Here is a 21,549-nt window from a genome sequence, read left to right on the forward strand (position 1 = left end):
CATGATTCATGAAATTCGATAGCCAAGTCTGGGTGTTTTTCAGGCAAAAGGAATGCTCTCCTGTTAATATTCGTTATCCCCATTGTCCATGCACCTTTGCCTCCCTATTCCCAGCATTGTCATTCCCAGAGTTCCTAAGTGTAGAGTTCCATACCAGATAGGCAACCGGCATCGTTACGCCTCCAAAACATATTCCACCATGAAATCCAAAACCTCCGCCAGCCTAGGCACCCGCCAACCCCCATTCACATACATCTTATCCATCCTCGCCGCCGCATTCGGGTCAATCGCCATGCCCGTCTCCAAGAACACCTTCTCCGCGCCCGTCAACTCCCTATTCTCCGTCTCAAACCACTTCCTCTCGGCCTCCTCTTTAGCCTGCTTCAGGACAAGTTCCGTATTCTCAGCCTCCCACAGATTGCACTTGGTGCACTTCTCACACTTCCTCCCATCGCCCTCGGGCCTAAAGTGATCACAAAAGTGTCTGTAGCCCACGTCTGGGCCGTCCCCATCCCCGCCAATGTCCTTCCGACAAACGTAGCACATTTTGTATCCGCAGGGACAAGTGAGCTTGTTGCAGCCGGCGGTTTTGACGAAGGAGGTGTTGCAGCGGGGACAGACTCGCTTGACGGCCATGCTCATGGCTTGCTCTACTTGGGTGCGCAAGGCGACGAGGGATGACTCATTGCAGACGTGTATGTCAATCCATTCTTTGCTGCACGAGAGACACGAGTTGCGTTGGCACTCAGGGTTTCGGCAGGTGAACTTGGATCCGCGACGACGGCGGTGAAGACGTTCGCGTGCGGCGTGGTATTCCTTAGATAGGGGGATTGCTATTTCCTTCTTGTAGCTTAGTAGGACCGTAACTATTCCAATTATGACTACGAGGGGTAGAAGGAATGGCATGAAGCCGATGCAGAGAACGGCGAATATCAGCTGGAAGGCGCTCTTTCTAGGAGAGTGGTGAGTCAGTGGGGTGGGAGGCTCGTAGATCTCATTGACTTCGGCGTAGGAGCAGAAAGGGCAGCGGACAAGAGGGAGCCCGCTGGCTACGAGACTGTGCTCGGCCAGACGTTGCTCGAACTTGTGCATAATCCCGGCGCCCTTCTTGAACTCAACCATGGCTCGGTGCATCTGTTCTTGCGAGATACACCCTTTGCACCCGCTACCTTCGACGGCCGGGCAACGTAGCGTACCGGTTTCCGTGTTGATGGTTGACTGCCAGCCTTGTCCGAACACAGCTTCCGAGAGGGTATGGTGTACACATCGGAAGCAGATGGTATGGCCGTCAACGTTGCAAGCGACAATCTCCTCGAACGTGGCTTCGGTGAAGCAGCATGAGCATTCAAACATGCTTTCTAGTCGCTCTGCCTCTTTGGTGTTGAGTTCTGCGGCCAAGGTGCGATCCTTGTCTTCCAATTCCTGGCGTGCCTGTTTCAGAATAGGAACGATGAGCGCTTCATATAGCTCCTTATCCAGTTCGGGATTTCCTGTGGTCTTGATACAGGGCACAATAGAACCCCGGCCAGAAGACTTCCAGATGACAAGCGGGTGTGTTGCGGCCTCGGTGCCTGATACAGACTTCCTGCGCAGGAAGAGGGACGAGATGGCAAACCGCCAGGATTTGGACGAAAGGCTGACCAAAGTTGGGCGGGCATCTGGGTACCAGTAATTGTTCTCGGCCAGGACTGCAGTTATTGTTGATTTGGACAATCCTTTGAATTCTTGCCATGCCAGTTTCTCGGCTGCGCTCCTGTATTCCTTGCTCCGAAACCTGTGCCTTGGCGGAATCGAGACGGCAGGCAGGGGCCCTTGCCCTGGTTCAGCACCGGCTGGCACATCGGGGGGCATTTTTTCCTTTTCGGCGGCTCTCCAGCGACCCTTGACCCAGGTGACCTTGTTTTGGATGAGAGCGTTGGCGACCAGGGCCAGTCTCGATTCGCCGTCGAAGCTGGAGAGCATCTCGCGGAAGACGTCTATTTGTACGTCGGGGAAGACGGTGGAGAGGGCGTCGAGTGAAGCGTTGAGTTCGTGGAGATCGGGAGCGTCTGGAGGTAACGGCAGTAGGTGCGCCTCGTCCGAGATATACTCCCGGTCGGGCTGAGGAGTGTTGGCATCCCAGCGTGTGCCCGGCATATTTGCGATATGATTCGGCCGACGGACTTGGAAGGTTGCGCGGGGTTCGGTATAACAACGGGGAGGAGTCGTAAGCTTGGGGGGCTTTGCATATGTCTTGTCGCGAGGGTTACCGAATCAGGAGCTATTGGCTTAGTACTGCAGGTCAACAGTGTTGTGGTCAATATCAGGTCCAACCATCGATGATATCCATGGCGCAAGCGCAATCGCGGTCTCGTCGTCGTCGTAGTTGTCGCGTGAATGTAATGTAATGGCTTTGGTGGTATTGTGGATGGTCTCGGTGTCGGTCTCGGTGTCGAATATGGTACCGAGTGGCAGGCTGAACCCTTTCGAGGAGAAGAGGGGTGCAGCGGCTGAGATGTCAGGTCGAGCACTGCAAAAGAAGGGCAATCCAGTGGAAGTTGACATGGAAGTTCCTGCCCTGCCCACGTTAAAGTCTCCTCACATTGTGGGCAGAAGAGGGAAAACTGCAAAAGGACTCTGCGAAATTGAATCCAGTTGCTGTGACTGGAGGGAAAGAGTTGGCCGGGCATCCAATCGCTCCTAGCGTCCCGTCTCCAACGGAAAATGACAGCGACTGCAAAACATTGTCATTGCCTACCATCGTGTCCCGGTTGTGGATATTGCCGGCCCCGAGACGGACCCCCGTATCCGTTGACCCCTAAAACAGGGTGTGGATAGTGGATAGAATTGTTAGTGTGTGACGGGAGCGGGCAATTGGCGGGGCAGCCCGGGACATCAACACCCCACTCGCGGCGTTGCCCCTGGAGGACTGGAGCTGTTGACTTTCCGCCCCGTTTTATTGACTTTGTTGACGTCGCATTTGAGTTTTCCCCTTTTTTTCGACAACTCCGACATCGATCTGGATGGTGGTGAATTGCGCGCGGAACCCGAAACAACACCAACACAAGACTTTCCAAGTTAGAACTAGGGCAATTCAAGATGACATTATGCCATGAACAGTCACGTGCAGATTTAGCCCGACTTGTTTTCCAAAATCATCACCGCCTCCAGTAGCGCAGACCAAAACGGCGGCCACGATCAGGCACGCAGCCAAAAGAGCGGAGGTTACACTGGGCTTGCGGATCCGGCGATACTGCATGTCACTGGCCTTGCACGAGGCTAAAAAGGGCGGAGAGAGGGATGCAGAAGAGGATGCAGAGGATGGGGGCCAGCATCCATGTGAGCTATTCATGGTTCCACCAGACCACCAAGAAAGATGGCGATCAATGAGGATCAGGATCTCTTGTCTGGTCCAGAGAGAACGACACGAGAAAGAGGGGCTACCCGAGCATCTTTCTCTCTGAGAGTACGAGATGGAGGTGATGCTCATGCAGGTCATGGTTGATGGTGTCGTTGAACACCTCCCATTCAGCTACCAATTCCCCTTCTCGTCCACTCGGAACTGACAGCAATGAAAGAAAACCAAATGGTTGGTTCCTCTTCCTCTTTCTGTGAGTAAAACAAAGTCGCAATCCGGATCAGAAAACGGGAGAGCGGACGAACATGATCCCATTCTACAACACAGACAGACAGGACAGACAGGCCTCGGACAAGCTGGCGGCCATCTGGCCATCCACCATGTATGTCTCAACCTTGTGGGATTCCAAGGTGCAGCTGTTGATCCTCTTCGTTCCGATTGGTATCCTTTCCGGTTGGATGCTTTGGGATATTCGGCCGGAGCAGTCTTTCCAGCTGAACTCACCTCTTCCGAACGAACATACGGGTGAGGTTTGAAAGTGACGTTGAGGAATGACGATGAAACCGGGAGAACTACGAGCAACTGAGGAGAAGAGGGGAATAACTACGATTTATTTACCTGAAGCTCTCACCGACTTGTTGCCAGGAAGAACATGAAACGAATGATCACAACCCACCCCACGAGACCGAGTGCATGACATCAAAGAGTCGAGATCAGGCTGATGTAAGCGATGGATTCCGCTCGTCAAGGTGTACGCAAAACTCCTTCGGTGAGAGACAAGAGTGGATGTTGGGATTTTTGATGATGTTCTTGTCCGCCAGTCTGCACAGTCCTCGATCTATCACCGACATCACCGGTCTTATCTTCCAGCCAAGGAAAACGCGTTCGCGTTGGCCACGGGTTAGGGACGCTGTCTGTCTGCCTGTTAGTTGCCAGCTTGTGTAACATGTGGTTCGGCTGGGCCATTATCTTTGTTTGTCGTGAAGCCTTCTCGCCGCCGGGAACGCCTGGGAAACTGGGGGTGGGAATCCGTTTGTTGAACTCGCGGTGAAGCATCCCAGCCAGCTTACCGGGGGATCCTGGTTACGGTAGGATCGGTGTTCCTCTCCACCACGAGGATAGCACACTGTAGCGAAGTGTGGTGTAGCGGTCCCCGCAAACATCACCGTCTCTCAAGTCTCAAGGATGTTGACGGCAGCTTACCTCATCTCACCTGTCACCTCTCGCCGACTTTCTTTGATCAGACAGCCGATGAGCAGACCTGTCGAAAAATGCTCGCTGGAATCCGGCATCGCCATCAATGATTCACTTTTTCCATGTAGAGCGAGCAGCCAGCAACGAGTCGCCGTCACCCGTGTCGGTGATCAGCAACAAATCCGGTCTTTTACAGAGTTCTCACAGGGCTGGAAAGGATGGCTCGCCAACCAAAAGCAATGAAACCCTCCCCTTTCGACCCTCCACCCCTCCCAAACCACCCCCAGAAAGCCACCATATGTACACATCCGACAAGTTGGCCATGGTGGGTACCCTTTTCTAGAAGGCAAACCTGCATGTCAGCAAAGGCTTCCATCGCTACCTTTACAGTAGTGTACGGTAGCATCACTGTCTTGTCCCTGTGTCTGTCCCAGCCCAAGAAAGTGGCAAGATGATACTGTAGGTACTCACGTGCCATTCTGTGCTTTGCAAGCCATCGGGCACTAAACCCAACAGTGCGGGTGGTGGGCGGGCGGGTTCATCGGGACTTGAGAGTCACGGTGTTGCATTCCAATTCACGTCAAAACGTCGGTCAGGGAGAGGAGAAAACAGACGAGGATGAGCATGAGGATGAGAAAGAGATGTTCAAGGTACGTGAGCCACAAGAGGTGTCCTCCCCATGGCATCCACCATCCATCATCTCATCACACTGCCTGTGCTTGAACATCACACATATCGCATCGGCAAGAACCTTGGATCGATCACACACACACATCCGGAATCACACCTCCTCTTTACCCATACCGACCATAAGGTACTCGAAGTTCTTTTTTCCCCCAGTTGTGTGTTTACTCCGCGACTCCGTAATTTCGTTCAACAAAAAGTTGTATATCCTTTCACACCGCCTTCCTACCGCTCATTCTCTCTTCTCTTCCCTTTCTGGGCTGCTGAGTAGGGAGCCTGGGCTGGCTGGGCCTTTGCGTTGCGGCATCAGCAGCACGACTCATCCCTCACACAAAGAACCTGAGCATGTTCTGTTCTTCTCCTGCCCGCCCCCTCGGAATGGCAGGGTAAGGTACCTTTTTTTTCTCTCTCCGTCGTCAAAAAAGGCAGCAATGCCTAGGCCGGGATTCTGAAAGTTTCTTAGTGGACGGCGGGACCCAAGCAACGCCAAAAGGGGTGGGCGTACCTGTGGTGGCTTGCAGCTTTGGTTTGGCTCTCCTAGCCGCTAATGCACCCAAAATGTTGACTCCCCTGTCTTCTCGGATGGACAGGATGGATGGTTGGGATGCCCAGTCAAGGCCCAGCAACCAGAGCCCAGGAATGGTGTCGATTGGTGCCCCAGTGTTCCCCCAGTCCGGGTCCCCCAGTTACGACTGCCCGCCCAGGGGTGGCATGGCGCTGGCATGGATGGCCCAGTATGGATAGGCTGGAATAGGGCTCGACGAATCTGAGGCCGTCCCTTGTCTTAAGCTCACCGACTTTAGGAGCCAAATCTTTCGGTATCAACGACACCACCAGTCCTTTGTTCATGACAGATCGATCCAAACAGAAACCCCATGCAGCTGCAAATAATTCGGAACTACTGTACTCTTGCTAAATAAGGGGTAAATCACTCCCCTTTCCCCCCTTCAGTATCCGTTTTCTATTTTGTCCCCCCAATTCCCACCCCCATGCACTCGTCCGTTGCTGGTCAAAACCCACACCCGAACCGACAACTCGCGACTTGTAAGTGACGATAACCAACACACCCACGCTTGTGTCAGCCGCCCCCAAGCCGCCTGAGCCTCACAACACACACACGCACACATTCCATGACCGCCTTTTCATCAACGCCCTCAACAAGACACATATAACAACATATACCCGTCGAACCGTCTCACTCGACTTGATCCCATCTTGTCTCATCTATCTACGCCAAGTATCAACCATCACATCATACAACAGCCAGCCAAGATGGATACTCTTCCCGCTGAACTGCTCCGGCTCATCTTCGACAACTGCGACCCACCATCGGTACGAGCCCTCCGTCTTACCTCCGGCCGACTAGCCGACGTAGGATACGACTACCTGCTCCCACCATCGTTCCGGGCCGTGGAATGGAAGGACGACGTCCAACGGTTACATTCGATTGCCCACCACGACCGCCTCAACCGGTCCATCAATTCCATCACCTTCAACTTCTCCAAAGCCGAGGAGTACAGCACCATCCGCCCCGATTCCTTTTTCCCCGAAGAGCGGTCCATCCTCCTCCAAGATGTTTTCCAGCACTACAAGCAGGAGGGCAAATCTCACAACCTGCCAGCATTCCACACCCGCTCCACCCTGGTCGAGGAGTCCTTCAAGCGCCTGCCTAACCTCAAGGACCTCGAGATAACCTACACCAAATGTCCCTACGACAACATGCAAGCCCTCAAGGACGTCCTCCTGGTGCGCAACCCGCGCAAGCGCGACACGGCCTCCCGCGCCCAAGCCTGCAAGAACATGAACGCCATCATCTCCGCAGTCCGGCACGTCTCCCTCTCTTCTCTCACAATCGACCAACTCCCGCTCGAGATCTTCCGCCTTCCCGACGACCGTCGCCACTGGTTCGACTGCTGCGCCTCCTCCTTCTCTTCCCTCTCCAAGCTCGACCTCACCATCGACCCTCCCGCAAACCTCATGCCCCAGTCGCGCTTCAAAGCCATCAACGGCCTCGGCCACGTCCTGCAGCTCTCGCCAAACCTAACCCACCTCAGCCTCTCTTTCCACACTTACCACGCCCCCCGCTCGAAATTCGGCTTTTCTTTCAGGGCCCTCCTGCAAGACTTCACCTTCGCGAAACTCACCTCCCTCAAACTCGAAGGCGTCTCCTGCTCCGAAGAAGACCTGCGCTCTTTCCTGCTGCGCCACGCCAAGACCCTCGAACGCTTGCGCCTCGGAGGCCGCGGGCTGGCGAAGCCTTATGAGCTTAGTATTGGAGGCGTGCACCTGCACGAGGGTTCATTTAAGAGTCTTTTTGCTTCTTTGCAGGGGAAACTGCCGAAACTGCAACGGCTTCATTTGGAGGGGGATCTTGAGGCGGGGGATATTCGCACGGGTGCTAGGGAGAGGGAGACGTTCAAGTTCCATGCTAGCGTGGATGAGAATTGGGAGGATGTTGAGGGTGAAGGAGACGGTTTGGGGAGGAGGGTGGTGATGCAACCGGGGAAGACGATGGATTCGAGCGCTTTGGAGAGGTATTTGATTCATGGCGGACCGTTTCCGAGGCTGGTGATGCCTGGCACGGCGTCAGCGTCGACGTCGACAGCCAGTTCGGAGGCTGGTAGTCCGAGCCCGAGTCCGGAACTTGGGCCTGTGACCGTGAGCGGTCCGGCGATGGTTGCGGGTCCGGCGACGGCTATTGCTGTTTGAGCGGACCGGACCAGAGCGTATCACCGCCAATGAAGATGGGGGTTCAATGGGATCGATTGGTGTCAGTGCTGGTTGGCCTCACGGGACTGCTGAATGCTCACTGCATCCGCCAGTTCGACTTCGATAATTGACGTCGCATCGTCTCGCAAATGGGCTGACGCCTCTCTGCCTTACCAAAGCACGCCATTCATCATATGCAGTTAGTGCTGGGAGGATTACTCATGCATATGATCCTGCGAATGCTCCGTTAGTGCTTCCGCCTTTTGGGGTACCATAGTCGTCGCCCCTCTGTCCTCGTTCTTCCCCAACCTCACTCAACATCAACAGTCGGCCACAGTCGACCGGCCACTGGCTGGTTGGCCTAACTAAACGCCGTCGGCAACTTACCTCACAACGACTTGCATCTCAACATCATTTAAAGAGGAAGGAGCAAATGGGTTCAGTGAGGGGTTGTTCAACTTCCAACTTTTATCTCCTCCTCGGCGCTCCGCCTTTTCGGCATTTCAAAGTTTCGCATATTTCACGTTTTTACAACTTCTACATTTCGCATTTCGCATTCACATTTCACAGACCTGGGCCTGGGCATTTTGGCAGCAACGGGCGTTCCAATTTTACCTTAACGAAGAGCATGATCATACCATACCCCAACAACAACATTTGTACAAACAGATCAAGAACAACAAACATACCCAGCGCCATCACATTCACGACATACTTTTTGTGCCCTTAGAGGGAAGGGGGCTTTAATGACCTTTTTTTTTTTTTTGGATACCACTTCAGATTCTTCTTCGATACCCTCACTTCGTCACAAGCATTATATAGACTTTTGTTTTGGACTTTGTACACCTCACTTTGGGGCTTTTTTTTTTTTTTTTTTTTTTTTTTTTTTTTTTTTTTTTTTGGCTTTTCGGACTTTGGACTTGGTATGTTTCGGATTGTTTGGGGCACGGAATAGGAATGGGATACCATCATGTGATACATTACATACCACATATTAGACTGACAGTGAATGAATACAAGCGATTGTATAGTATACAACCCCCGTTTCTCTTCCTGATTGACTGTGAACTTGAATGACGACCTTTCCTGTGAGCTTGTTCAGTTTTCACTGTTAGCACCGACGACCTGGAAGAACCGACATCACCATTTCTAGATACTTGAGTCTCTACATCTACCTAGTGTAGCTTTTCAAGGAAAACTCCAGGATCAGTGCATCAGCACGTCGGCCTTCTAGTATGGTTGGGCTCAACTTCCCTTACCCAACCCAACAGACCATCTCATAGCAAGGAATCACCACTTCGTCAAGCTCATCTACCTGAAACTTCCCTGATGATCATGTGTCTCGACATCTATTCTCCGGGATCAGTATCACGAGCACACGACACTACCTCTAACGCTGATGATCGCGATCAATCTACCTTCAACCGACCTGTGCCATGGAAAATAAGAAGCTCATTGACCTTTACCCCGGCCGGTTCCAAATATTCCACTTCGCAAGCCATCAAGCTTCCACTACCGATCTGGTCTCTTCACTCCTTCCAGATAGCTAGACTCTCATGCTCACATAACCGTCCCGGAGTAGGGCGGTAGGCGGGTATATAACCCAGCTCACTGAGCTTCTTTTCATGTGAGCTCGCTAGTGCAGCCGGGAGTAATGCGAGAGAGCTCTTCGTGAGCTGTTAACAAGTAAACTGGAAGCTGCCGGGTTCGAATCCGGCGCGGGTCACTTTTTTTGTCCCTTTTCCTGCTTTTCCTTCTTGGACATTTCGCCGTTTTGGTTGTAGTTCATCCGGTCGCGGGCAAGATCACGCTCTCAGTCCGACTGTTGACAGTCGACAGTCGATGGTGTCGTACCAAACCATCCATCTATCCACCCACAAAAAGTTGCTACAACCTCCAGGCACCGAGTAATAAGCATTGGGTATCAACATCCTCCTATGTCGGGCGTCAACAGTGAGCCTCGTGTATCCCTAACTCGTTAACTTGTACTACTCCAGCAATCAAGCGCCTGTTATGCTGTAGTTGAACGACATGACGTTCAACCATGAATCGTCCCTCTTTTGTTGATGGGAAGAAAATGGGAGAGAGTAATGGGTTATTGCTTAGGGTTGAAGCGGTATATAGCACGGGTGCGATCTGGTGGATCAGTGTGTGATTATTCTGTTCTTCCAGGCCCTCCCCAGCAGTGCTTGATACCAGACGTTTGTTCAAGATCTTCTAATCGAATCCCAGTCCGCATCATGGCCAGGGAATGCTTTCTCATCATGCATAAGCTGGACAACATGACTGGACAACATGACTGACCGCACTCAATCATTCCTTGAAGCATCATTCTTTCTCATTAAGGCAATGGAAAACGTAGATCTGGGAAACATCCAAGTAAAGGATATAGCGCACAGCTTATACGGGTCACGGGAGGACAAGAGAAGTAATCTGTTTCACCAATGGGCTGCATGGTGATCGTTTCACGGCGTTGAGGGGAAGGCGGTGATGGTGATGGTGATTGCTCTTTGGCTTGCCTTGCGCTTGCAGGACACTGCTGTGCTCCCATCGTGTGCCAGCATTTGATCTCTGGATAGGCAGACTGCTGCTTTTTGGTATTGGGTTTGATGCTGCCAGTTATATATGAGCATTTTTGGGATGATCGTCAAGACTTTGGTGCCCTTAACATCGTGTTGAAGGTGCAAAAGAACTCGAGCATTTTTGGGATGTGAAGACCGTCAGTCGTCCATCCCTTTGTACTAGGAGCCACTCACGGTCTCAAGCCGCCATAATTATCTCACCTCTCAAGCAACACTAGCCGCCTGCTACCTGCTGCCCGCTGCCTGGTTCTCGATGCCTACTCCCGCAATACAAATGACAGCGGCTCCCTCCCGCCTCTTTCCCTCTCTCGTTCTAATCTCGTCACGAACACCCGATCCCGCGGTAGTACAAGCTCACAAGCAAGCGGAGTGTTGCCCTTGCTGAGACACACTCAGTGCGGAGTGCGGAGGCGCCACAACCACAAACGGAAACCCCCTCAAGGCCTCAATAAGAGACAAAGCACAAAAGCAAGTTAAGAGACAACGGAAGTAATTGGATCGTGGCGTGGTAACTGTGTCGATGGTTCGGAACAAAATGAACGTGCCCTAGTAACCTAGGGGGATGTCCACGAAGGTAAACAACGGTCAAAGGTCAGCAGTCAACGGGGATGCAAAAAACTGCAGCCGCGGCGGCATCCTCGCCATCGACCTTGTAGACGGTGAGTACGGTGAGCTAAGACAGGAAGGATCTCCACTTGGCTAGACCCCTCCTCAATATAAAGAGTCGATGTCCACAAAACCTTGCCGAGAACGTCGAAAAAGGGTGTTGCAAAAGCGGACAGCTTGGACGGGAATAGTGTAGACGGGAAGCCGCAGGAAAGGACGGGAGTGGGAAAGCCTGTAGCGGGTAGAGGTAGCCTGCTCGACCTGGATGGATGTGGACACTTGGACTCGGACCCCAACTTGTTCCCCAACGACCGCGTCAATGAGCATGTTTCAAGGGGCGCACCACTTGGGCGGTGCAGATATCCGGAAGGATCGTCGGGGAGGAAGAGGGGACTCGTCGGAGATGTGAGAAGAGGAGCTCGGGAGGTGAGGAGTTTTCCGACTAATCCATCTGCGGCTTTTCCCATCTGCGGCTTTTCCCCTCGGTGTTCTCCCCAGTTGTGTGTTTTTTTTTTCCTTGTTGTTTCCGAGAGATCTCGATCAGTGTCTTCGGTAGCGTCGGGCGGTCAGACTCGTTCAGAGCCGTGGTCGAGGCCACGAGCTAAGCCAAGCTCAGGAACAGGAGACCAAAAGTGCAAAGATGACGACATGATCTCCGAAAATAGATCAAGCAGAACAATTGAACGGCGACCGGAAAAGCATGGCAAACATGGAAGGTCTTTGGACCACTGCAGCACTAACAGAAAAATGCCCCTGTTTACCCTTGCTGGGCAGCTTTTGGCTCTTTGGTGATTTGCTCCAGGGCAATTTGGAGCGGCAGCGCAAGTGGAGCGGACTGAAAAGTCGGGATGCCAAGCAGAAGGTGGCAGCTGCGAGTATTGGCAGGGGTGACGCTTTGGCATGCTTGGCCCTTTTTAATTGGCACAAGTTCTGGCGTCGGCCGGGCCCCCATTGGGTTGCATGAACCGCGATGCCGTTCGCGCGGTTCTGTTCCGAACCCGAGAGCCGGCAAAAGCGGTGCTTGACTGGACCCGAGGGCCCGACAACAGGCCCGGACCCAGCTGCCCAGCTTCCCGCCCAGCCCGTACCTGCCGTAGTGCTATGGGGCCGCCCAGTCGCCGTTGTGGACTGCAACTCTGGAAATGGAGGCACACGAGGTCACGAACGGGCGCAGCGCCGCAGCCCCATCCGTCAGCCCCCTTGGGTGACATGGGGTGTTCTCCATCAGCTAGAGGGATGGTCCGTACTCATCTGGGAAAAGTCCTCTTGTTCAGCTGAGTTGTGTAGTGTAGATATGATCGCTTGAGAAACAATTTGATAATGTTACAATGGAGAGGAGAAGCAAGCAAACAGTTTCGAGCTGAATGACAGGACCATGCTGTGAAAAAGTCGAAATAGGGGCTGAGATAGGTAGGTTCTGGCCCGGATTCAAGGCACAGACTGGAAACTGTTGCAACCCCGCGTTGGCGTTGTGGGCGGCTGTTAGTGTGATCATGGAGCGAGATGCGAGGAGGAGGGGATGTGTGAGGGGAAGACAGGACAATGGGGGACAAAGCTGGATATCGAGCAATCAGAAAAAGAAAAGACGAATCTGTTTCGAAACACCAAAAGCGGATTTCGTGTGATACCGCAGAAGCAAGCAGCTTGAAATTGTATGAGAGGGGTTCGCTCTTGCGCATCATATTTAAGGTTGGGGTCACGGGGGACAAGAAGGGAAAACATAACCCCAGGGAAATTGAGGATGTCTCTTAACACCGCCAGGAACCGAAAAGGTACGTACCTTTTTGTCTGGAGAGACATCCCGTCCATTCAGTTTCTCGATAACAACGCTCTTGCCCAACTTTGTAGGGAGAGACAACAACCAAACTCGCAGTTCTTGCGAGAAATGCAGACTTGCTCCTTCGGGCCAATCCTGCAAACCTTCATTAACTGCGTGTATTGTTACCCTAACAATTTCTAAGACGTGGACTGAGGAGGCGTGTTAAGGGCCCAAAATCCTCCTGCGCTCTTTAACACTTTTGAGACTTGGCATTCCAGATTGAGGTGAGGAGAGAGACTCAGGGGAGGATACCGCGCCGACAACGTTTTCTTTTTTTCCTTGTGCAGCTCTCCTTCTTACATGCAGACGACTATCTGCTTCTGGGCGTTGGCAAAAGAAAGCTGTGTTATCAAGCTGACGTTGAGCTGAATGTTTTGTTGCGGCATAGGTACCTGTGGTTGATGTCGTTATTATCTCCCCTTTTCGTACTTGTCTGTTGTCAATTCGGGACAGGTCCTTGTCATTTCTTTGTTATGTAACCCCCAAAACAGATCCCGATCTAGCCCGGCACTTCCATCATCCATTGTCATTGTTGCCGTTGTCACAACCGTTGTGGTAACTTTTTCTCCATCACTTTCGCCGTCCATCTGTTGGTTTCTCTTTTGATATGGCCAAGGACTACCGAGGCCGGACTTTTTAAGATTTCACAGGCTCCTCCGACCCATCCGACCCAGGGAACAAGAGAAGAAAAATTCCTCGTGGTCGATTTGATCGACATTGGTTCTGCTGGGGCCAAAGAAGCCGACTTTTAGCAAGCCCTGTCAGCAGCCATTGCTGGCGGCCCCATCAGGCCCATCAGGCCCATCAGGCCCCATCCTCGCTGGTCTTGGGGATCCATTCCGCGGTGCCATCAGACTCATCAGAGTTCCATCGTGGCCCGGGGCCATCAAGATACTGTACGGGCAAAAGCAAGCCAGATGCCATTTCATCCAGCAGGAAATCCTTGTTCATAAGTGACAGTCTCGCCTCGTCTATCCCAGCCGATATTAATCAAAGGAAAATCCCTTTCTTTTTCTCTACTTTTCTCCGTTTGGTACCTGCGCAAATGTCTACCATTGGCACACCATCTTGGAGAGAGCCGACAACGACGGGATAGACGAAAGCGAGGAAAAAGACGAGACATTGAAACACAGGGCGGAACGGACTTTGCGATTGCGCGTACAACTCGACCGAACGAGCTGGCCTAACAGTGGGGAGGATCCACCAACCAAGATCGGGAAAAGACGCCCTAACCCACACCTGATCTCATCCCATTAAAGACACCACCTCACTGCCCGTGGACACAGCAACACTAGCACAAATCCCACGGCATTCTCCCTCACGATAGGACCAGTCACGGCAGACGACACGGCACCATCTTGTGTATTATCTCCCATCCTGGCGTCATTCCGTTCGCTACCGGTCTCGCTGCTCTAGCCTTGCTGCAAGCCCTTTTCCCATGTGTAACCCAGGACAACAGAGGTGAATCTGTTTCGATATCAACGACAACGACAACGACAACAACATCAAGCACGGCCTTTTCAGGTTCTCCTGCGTTGCCCTCCTTGCTTTTTCACTGAGACTCGGCTATTGGCTGTGACGAGATCATCACCCACGTCACTTCCAGGTCTCCTCCCATCGACCAGCTAACCAGCGTCCCCACCCACACCCACCCACCACATCAGGACAACCCACTGCGCACCACTGGCACCACTGGCACTGCTGGTGCACGCCCAGAACGCTAAAAAACATCCAATAACACCCGCTGAGGAAGCGTGCAGGCGACCCAAGGCGTGCGTCCAAGGCTCGACTCCTGCAGCTGCAACCGTTTCGCAGACCAGGTCCGCCAGCCTGTGTGTGGGCACTCATGCTTATCCAAGGCCGGCCTCCACTCAGACTTGGTTCTCTCGACAACTCCCTCTTCCAACTCGACATCCGGATTGAAGAAGCAGCAGGTGAAAACGCACGAAAGAGAGATCCGACCTTCAGGTTGGGGTCACTTTCCTCCGCATTTCGCCTTTCTCCCTACCTTAAGGGCGGAGTCTTCTTCCACCCCCGCCCTCCTCCTCCACGATCCTTTCCATCCCGTCTTCCATAACCGCGTATCAGGTCAATCCCTTTCAGACTTCGACATTGAGAAGGCCCCGGCTTCTCCAACTTCGCCATGCAGCGTGTCTCGGCCCTGTTCCCTTCATGGGACCGGGCAAAGCAAACACAACCCGTCAGCCCCAGGTCACCCAGTGCCCTGAATAAAGTTTTCGGATGGGGAGGGAAGGCAGTTGTGCCCGTCAAGACGACCCAGCAACCCACGAGCTACGATCGCGAAACATACTGGCCAACAACCCTCGACAAGGAATGTGACAAGGCCGCCAGGATATTAAAGTCCTTTTGCAGTACGTCATCTCTCCCTTCGCCAACCCAATTGACTCGTGAACATCAGCTAACATCACTCTACCCGAACAGTGGATGGATTTCTCGTAGAAGAACCACAAGAGCAAGACCCAAATACCGATACCCCATCAACACAAAAATCCGTCACGAAAAAGATCCCACCAAGGATATTACAAGATGCCGTCGGACTCGCGGTCTTCTCGTGCATGCGTTCGGGACTATGGATGTCGGGATCAGGCGGAGCCGGGTTGATCACAGCGAGGAGAGCGGACGGCACATGGTCACCACCGTCTGGTATAATGCTCCATACGGCCGGGTTAGGCTTCGTCATGGGAGTCGATATCTACGATTGCGTTCTCGTCATCAACAGCGTACGAGCTCTCGAACTCTTCACCCGTCCAAAGGTGGTTCTCGGAATCGATGTCGACCTTACCCTCGGCCCACTCATCGATGCAGACTCGACCGACAACGACACACGATGGAAGGACCTCAACGATACCGTTCTTACATACATCAAGGCCCGCGGCAAGCACCAACCAGTGCCCCTTGACGGATCCCTAGTCTCCGAACGCGGCAACGAGAACGTTCGATTTTACAACAGCGATGTCTCGGTTCTCGACATCCTAGCCGGCAACATTGGCAAGGAGATTCCCGAGATGCGCCCCCTCTTCGAGGTCATGAAGGCTGCTGAGGGACGGACGGATTATGACGCAGATGTTATGGAGATGCTCGCTCAGCAACCCGCCCCTAGTGATGCCGTGATTGATACCCCCCAGACATCGGTCCGACATTCGATCATCAAGAACCCCTTCGGTATCCCCGATGTCGACGACCCTGATCCGTTTGGTGTTATTGGCCTCGAAATGGCTGGCATTGAGATCAGAGAAGCCGGCACTCGTTTCCGACCCACCAGCACCCAATTCGAGTTCCACCCCAGTCCCAAGAGCCCGGCATTCGCCAGGTATAGCCGACAGAGCGGTGACATGTTCCCGTCAAGGAGTAACCGCGAAAGCTGTGTGTCAACCAGGTCAACAATGTCCCAAGCTACCATCATGACGGACGCGTGTACCCAAACAGATGTCACTAGCACTCCTGAGACAAGTTTCAGCCGCGCCAATAGTATGGACGGCCGAGACTCAAAGTTGTCGGATAAGCTCCCCACTGTCGTGGAACCAGAGCTTGAACCAGAAGAGATTGACTATACGCAGATCGATATGAGCATGATTCAACGATTCAGGCCGCTACCTGAAGAGGATGAGGAGAACGACAAGTTACAACCTGAACCCGTGGCCCACCTTGGTGACAAGACCGACGCGGAAACCACTGGCACCAAATCCACCAAGGACGACGCGAGCGAATATCCCGAAAGCGAGAAGAACGAAAGCGAGAGCGAAAGAGACGAAGACGCTGACGACGAAGAAGACGAGAGCGACGAGGATTTCGACGACGAAGCCATCATTTGCGAGGTTGCCACTGCTCAACCCGCCCGAAGCTCCATTCGCTCATCACAAATCACCCAAGTTATCCACGCCAAGGCAGGGATTGTTACCATTCCGAAGCGAATCCCTCCTCCGCTGCCTGCCAAGTCCCCAGCACGTGCTTCTAGGGGAAGCGGCAGCATCAGCGAGATCTCCTCTCTCAAGTCGCCCCTCCGTAACTCTTCCTTCTCGATGGATTCTCGCATGAGCGATACCTTGGCTTCTGCTGAAGCGAGTGAGGCGTTCGTTACTCCTCCCGCGGTTATGGAGGAGGTTGAACCCGCTTCTCCTGAACCTGTTAGGCGCTCTGTTCAGGGACACCAGAAGAACTCGTCATCGGTGAACACGGCTGTGGATCTTTCTGCCAAGCGGAGGGCAAGCTTGGAGACCTCTCCTGAGGTGCCCGCTACTCCGAGGACAGTCGATCTGACTTCCTCTGCGGAGGAGTCAGAGAGAGAGCCCAAGACACCCAAGACGGATGCTGGGTTTGTCAACACCACGACGCTCGATAATGAGAAGGCTGGTATTAAGGAGGTGAACATTGTCTCGGCCCACAGCGCTGAGGCCGACACTGTCGCGATTGTATGATGATCAGTTGGGACGCATACGGGAAGGAAACGGAAAACAAAAACAACTTCAATTTGGTGAATTTCAGTTTCACATGTAAGAGCGGGAATCGGCATAATGGAGAACACGAACTGGAACCGGTGATTGGTATCGGTCTACCTTCTAACATGGAAGACATTGGGAAAGCGGCGTTTCTGTTATTAACATTACATACCATTTTCATTGAACGTGTACCAAGGAACAAAAAGGGGCGGGCTATCATGGGTATGGGTTACCTCTAGGCATGCCAGTCGGGCTGGAAAGCAACGGACGGGTTGAATGGATGGGATCCAATTCAACGGATGAACGGAATATGTATTGGGCGGGTGGCGCAAGCACAAGCACAAAGCAGCAGCGGATCATGCATAATAGCGATCCTGCTCGCTCGCGCGGATGGCTTTTTGGACACTTTTTGGCCGTTGTTTTTAGCAGTATTCTTTTTTATACTCTACATTTTCTTGACTGCATGGTTAGCAAGCAGTATTTGCTAGCTTTGTTAACCTTCTGCACGGCCAAATCTTTTGGTCATTGCATCATTTCTTCTTGAACAGAATACCCATATATATTTTTTCTACACTCAACCTTATCACTGAAGGTGTGATCGAGTGGTGACCTCGCTCCAGGCTAAGAGAGAAAGATTGTTGAGCCTCATGGGGCAAGTGTGATAGTGGCTCATTCCATTCAGTACATTTGTCCTTGGTCGCTCAACTCTCTTACCTCTGGTATCCTCGCTGGCAGACATCTTGTATATCTTAAGTTCCCCGAGTTTATACCCAGCGCCAATCAACCAACCATTAGAATGATTTCGCTGTGCAGCCGAACACCATGAGTTCCTGAACGAGTGTCTGTCCGGCCTCCCGTCAGCCGTCTGATAACCAAACGAAGAACAGAACCTCTCAAGGTCCCGATTTCCGTTGACAGGGCAACCTGGCGGCACGTGCCTGCCTTTTTGCCAATCCCATTCCCTTCACTTCCACCTCACTTCACTTGCACTTCACCATGTTGCCTGTCTGTCGCTTTCCCCCGCCTTCCACCGCTTAAATTGTTCGACCACAAAATATCGAGACTCTTGGCTTTTTTTTTTCTTTCTTTCTCCAACCAACGTCCAACAGATCTCAGTGTGTCGCTATTTTGTCTTTCAGCTTCAACACATCATCTTCATTAACGCGCGGAATCCGCACCAGACAACCTTCTTCGCTTCATTGCTAGAAGCTTCAGCACCCTTATACGGCATTTTTGAAGACCTGCTTACTCGCGCATTCAGCCATGGAGATTCGTTCCAGGCAAGATCTGGTCGAGTATCTGCCCGATGATGCACCGTGGGCGAGCTACCCTTTGCATACTCTCCGTCTTCAAAGCGCAATCCGCTCTCTTGACCCTTCCGGCTACGAAAGGGACTTCGTCACTCGCCTCGAAGGCTATCGGAACAGTCATCCTGGCGAAAATCGTCTCTTGGCCTGGCGCATTCGCCAAGACCAAATTTATAAGCGCGAATTGGGGCACGCTTTGAGTCGCAAATACTATGTTGTCGAGGTCGAGGATAACAGCAACGATACCTCAATGGAGAAGCTATTCACCCTGTTGGACGCTTCCTCTGACAGCAAATTTTATGTCATCATCAGCAGGATTCCTCGATGCAGCTGTCCGTTCAGGGTAAGTTCTAGCCGTCCCTTCCCTCATCCAAAACCCTAATCGGTTACTGACGAGCCCTACAGCAAGAAGTCGGAGGCCTCAAGAACTACACCTGCAGCCATATTATCTACATACTTCACTTTGTGCTCAACTGTCCCGAGCCCCTGAAATGGCAACAAGCATTCCATCGTAAGGAACTCGAGGCAGTCTTCCGCTACAGCACTGCTTTCGAGTACACCCTGGACCTAGGCACCGACCTCCAACGCAACACCCAATGTGTCCTTTGCTTCCGCGACGTCAACGAACAAAACTTAGTAATGGCTTCTCAATGTTGCGGCTTCCTAGCTCACTCCCGTTGTCAGGAGGTTACCAAGACTTTTCCTTGTATTCTGCACTCTTCTGCATTGACCAAGATGGGAAGCAGCAGAGAAGCCAGCGTTGATACCTGGTTGTCTCGGCAGGGATCGTCACCTCTGAGGTTCTCCGATGATCAGATATTCAACAGTCAACCTCGGGAGCCTCATGAAAACGGCAACTACAAGTGGGAGTCATCCAGTGATGACCACTACTCAGCCATCAACTACGATGAGGAAGGCCTTGCCAACGAACAATCTGCAAACAGATCTGCTGTTGAGTTCTTTGAAGAAAGAAGCCGAGTTTCCCTTCACTCCCCCTCGGTCGCATCGTCAGCCTCCTCCTCTGCTGGCCCAGTGGCAATCAAACAGGAGCCTGAGTCTCCTTCGCCTTCTCCCCGGAGGCAAATGCCGTCAAGGGCCGCGAAGGAGGTCACTCGTGCCCGACCCGACGCCTATACGGGGTCGCCGCCCCGTAAGCAAGCGCTTACTCTGGTGCGTTCCTGGTCTCCAAAAGTCAGCACGACACCAATTCCCTTGCCGGTTATTCCTGGACTCCCACTGCTACAAGGACAGCCAGTGGGCGGCAGTCAACCGGCTCGCCTCCCGGTCGTTGAGAATCCAGTGCAGGCTTCCGTCATCCCGGCGAGTGCCCAAGGGAAGTTTGGGAGGTCAAGAAAAGTTGCTGGTGGCAGCCCGTTGCGCCACATTACGACTGAGGGTGCCTCTCCCTCCTCAGCTCCAGCTACTACTCGTTCAGTTTCGGGCTTTTCCGGATCGGCTATTTCACTTTCACGTGAGGAAGCCTCCCGTTCCTCATCTTTCCATCCGTCTCCCGCTCTCCATTCACCTCCTCTTAAGCATGAGGTCAACTCCGTCATCTCTTTTCCAATCCCTCCTACCGGAGCCACCTTCGCTTCGGTGTCAATCCCCGGTACAGAGATCGCTTCTTCGCTCGTCAACAACAAGAAGAAGAAGAAGACAAACCCAAAGAAGAAGCGGGCCGTCAGTACGACCCCAGCCAGCGCTGTCACAGACCAAGCACGCGCCACCGACGACCAAATCGCTGCTACTAGCACTTCCCCAGAGACTGCGGCCGGCACCACTGCCCACCAGTCAGAAGTCAGCGAGGTCAAAGCGTCAAAGCGAGAGAGACGTAAGGCACGACTCATTAAACGAATGTCCCGCCTTGAAGAAGACTCCGGAAAGATTAGAAAGACCAAGAAGTACGTTGAGAAAGAACTGGCAAGGCTCGAGAAGAAGAAGAGCAAGGTGGCCAAGAAGATGGCTAAGCTGCTGGAGACGGAAAGGGGTGTGTAGGGGCATTGTAGAGGTGAGGTTTGGGGAGGGGTGTGTTCGGTTATTGTACGAATTATGAGGAGATAGGGAAAAAGAAGGTTGCTGGAGTAGTTTTGTTGTTTGCGTCATGTCCTGGGTACAACGATATGAGAGAGAAAGGTTAAATGCCAGCATTGGGTGGCGTTAAGCCGTGTTCAGTGACGTCGTTCGTCATGGGCACGCTGGCATGGTGTGGGGATCAGAAGCATATTACCAAGCGATGAATGGGATTGACCGGCAGAGGGTGGAACAAAAGAAGGAGACATGTGTTGTCATCCTTTGTAGGGCAAAGAATGTATACCAAAGCGTACTGTAAACGTTTGATTGTTCGTGTCTTTTCTTTTTTTTTCCCTTTTGCTGTCCGTAAAGCCTGAAGCAACAGTGTCGCCATGGTTGTTTTACGCCAATGTCATTCTCGAGTGAAGAAGCCTCATAAAAATAACGGAAGGAAAAGGAGGAAAGGGGACGAGGCAAAGTACAGCAACGAACACAGAAGATTGGGTTGTTAACAATTATCGACGGCCTTGGGTCATCAGGACTACTTCCTTCAACTGCGGAGTTGAAGACGAGTGTTGGATGCTATTAGTCCTTCTGGCTCGATATTTGTCACAGTCTGTAATTCCCGGCTGATGAAGAGCTGGAAAAGAGAACACCATGGACTGTGGGCTATAGCAGGCAAAAGGCAGGTGGATTGGACTCACTTCCTACCTCTAGAGGTAGGTACTGACAGGCAAAAGGTAGAAGCTGGAGGTGAGGGAAGCAGCTCCCATGGGCTCCTGCCGTGTTGAGGCCAGCCGGCACAGTCCCAAGTCGCTCCTTTCTCGTTGAACTCGTAGTGCTG

At 52.6% G+C, this 21,549-nt stretch overlaps 4 protein-coding genes across 4 annotated transcripts; 3 read left to right on the plus strand and 1 right to left on the minus strand.

Annotated features, from left to right (window-relative positions):
- SMAC4_09331 (uncharacterized protein) lies at positions 1 to 2,164 on the minus strand. Its single transcript, XM_024656007.2, has 2 exons — positions 1,881 to 2,164; positions 1 to 1,745 (listed from the first exon to the last, which is right to left on the minus strand). Exons 1-2 carry the CDS (start codon positions 2,134 to 2,136, stop codon positions 175 to 177), a joined length of 1,827 nt encoding a protein of 608 aa, XP_024511780.1. The 5' UTR covers positions 2,137 to 2,164; the 3' UTR covers positions 1 to 174.
- Positions 2,165 to 6,473: 4,309 nt separating this feature from the next.
- Positions 6,474 to 8,072, plus strand: SMAC4_09330 (uncharacterized protein). Its single transcript, XM_003345408.2, has one exon. The coding sequence runs from the start codon at positions 6,488 to 6,490 to the stop codon at positions 7,922 to 7,924; it is 1,437 nt and encodes a 478-aa protein (XP_003345456.1). The 5' UTR covers positions 6,474 to 6,487; the 3' UTR covers positions 7,925 to 8,072.
- A 5,944-nt stretch (positions 8,073 to 14,016) lies between these two features.
- Positions 14,017 to 18,413, plus strand: SMAC4_09329 (uncharacterized protein). The gene is made up of 2 exons (XM_024656006.2): positions 14,017 to 15,303; positions 15,374 to 18,413. The coding sequence occupies exons 1-2, from the start codon at positions 15,075 to 15,077 to the stop codon at positions 17,365 to 17,367; spliced, it is 2,223 nt and encodes a 740-aa protein (XP_024511779.1). The 5' UTR covers positions 14,017 to 15,074; the 3' UTR covers positions 17,368 to 18,413.
- A 238-nt stretch (positions 18,414 to 18,651) lies between these two features.
- On the plus strand, positions 18,652 to 20,690 carry SMAC4_09328 (uncharacterized protein; the record flags this gene model as incomplete). Its single annotated transcript, XM_003345406.1, has 2 exons — positions 18,652 to 19,038; positions 19,101 to 20,690. The coding sequence occupies 2 exons, from the start codon at positions 18,652 to 18,654 to the stop codon at positions 20,688 to 20,690; spliced, it is 1,977 nt and encodes a 658-aa protein (XP_003345454.1).
- Between the last annotated feature and the right edge of the window lie 859 nt (positions 20,691 to 21,549).

This window comes from Sordaria macrospora, chromosome 3 (assembly GCF_033870435.1).
Source record: "Sordaria macrospora chromosome 3, complete sequence".
NCBI classification, from domain to species: Eukaryota; Fungi; Ascomycota; class Sordariomycetes; order Sordariales; family Sordariaceae; genus Sordaria; species Sordaria macrospora.

Excerpts from the sequence above, each read along its gene's own strand:
- SMAC4_09330 (XM_003345408.2), top strand. The coding sequence starts at position 6,488 with ATGGATACTCTTCCCGCTGAACTGCTCCGGCTCATCTTCGACAACTGC.
- SMAC4_09329 (XM_024656006.2), top strand. The coding sequence starts at position 15,075 with ATGCAGCGTGTCTCGGCCCTGTTCCCTTCATGGGACCGGGCAAAGCAA. Across the intron at positions 15,304-15,373 it reads GATATTAAAGTCCTTTTGCA|TGGATGGATTTCTCGTAGAA; the intron begins GTACGTCATCTC and ends CTACCCGAACAG.
- SMAC4_09331 (XM_024656007.2), bottom strand. The coding sequence starts at position 2,136 with ATGCCGGGCACACGCTGGGATGCCAACACTCCTCAGCCCGACCGGGAG. Across the intron at positions 1,746-1,880 it reads CAAGGTCACCTGGGTCAAGG|CCGAGAAACTGGCATGGCAA; the intron begins GTCGCTGGAGAG and ends ACAGGAGCGCAG.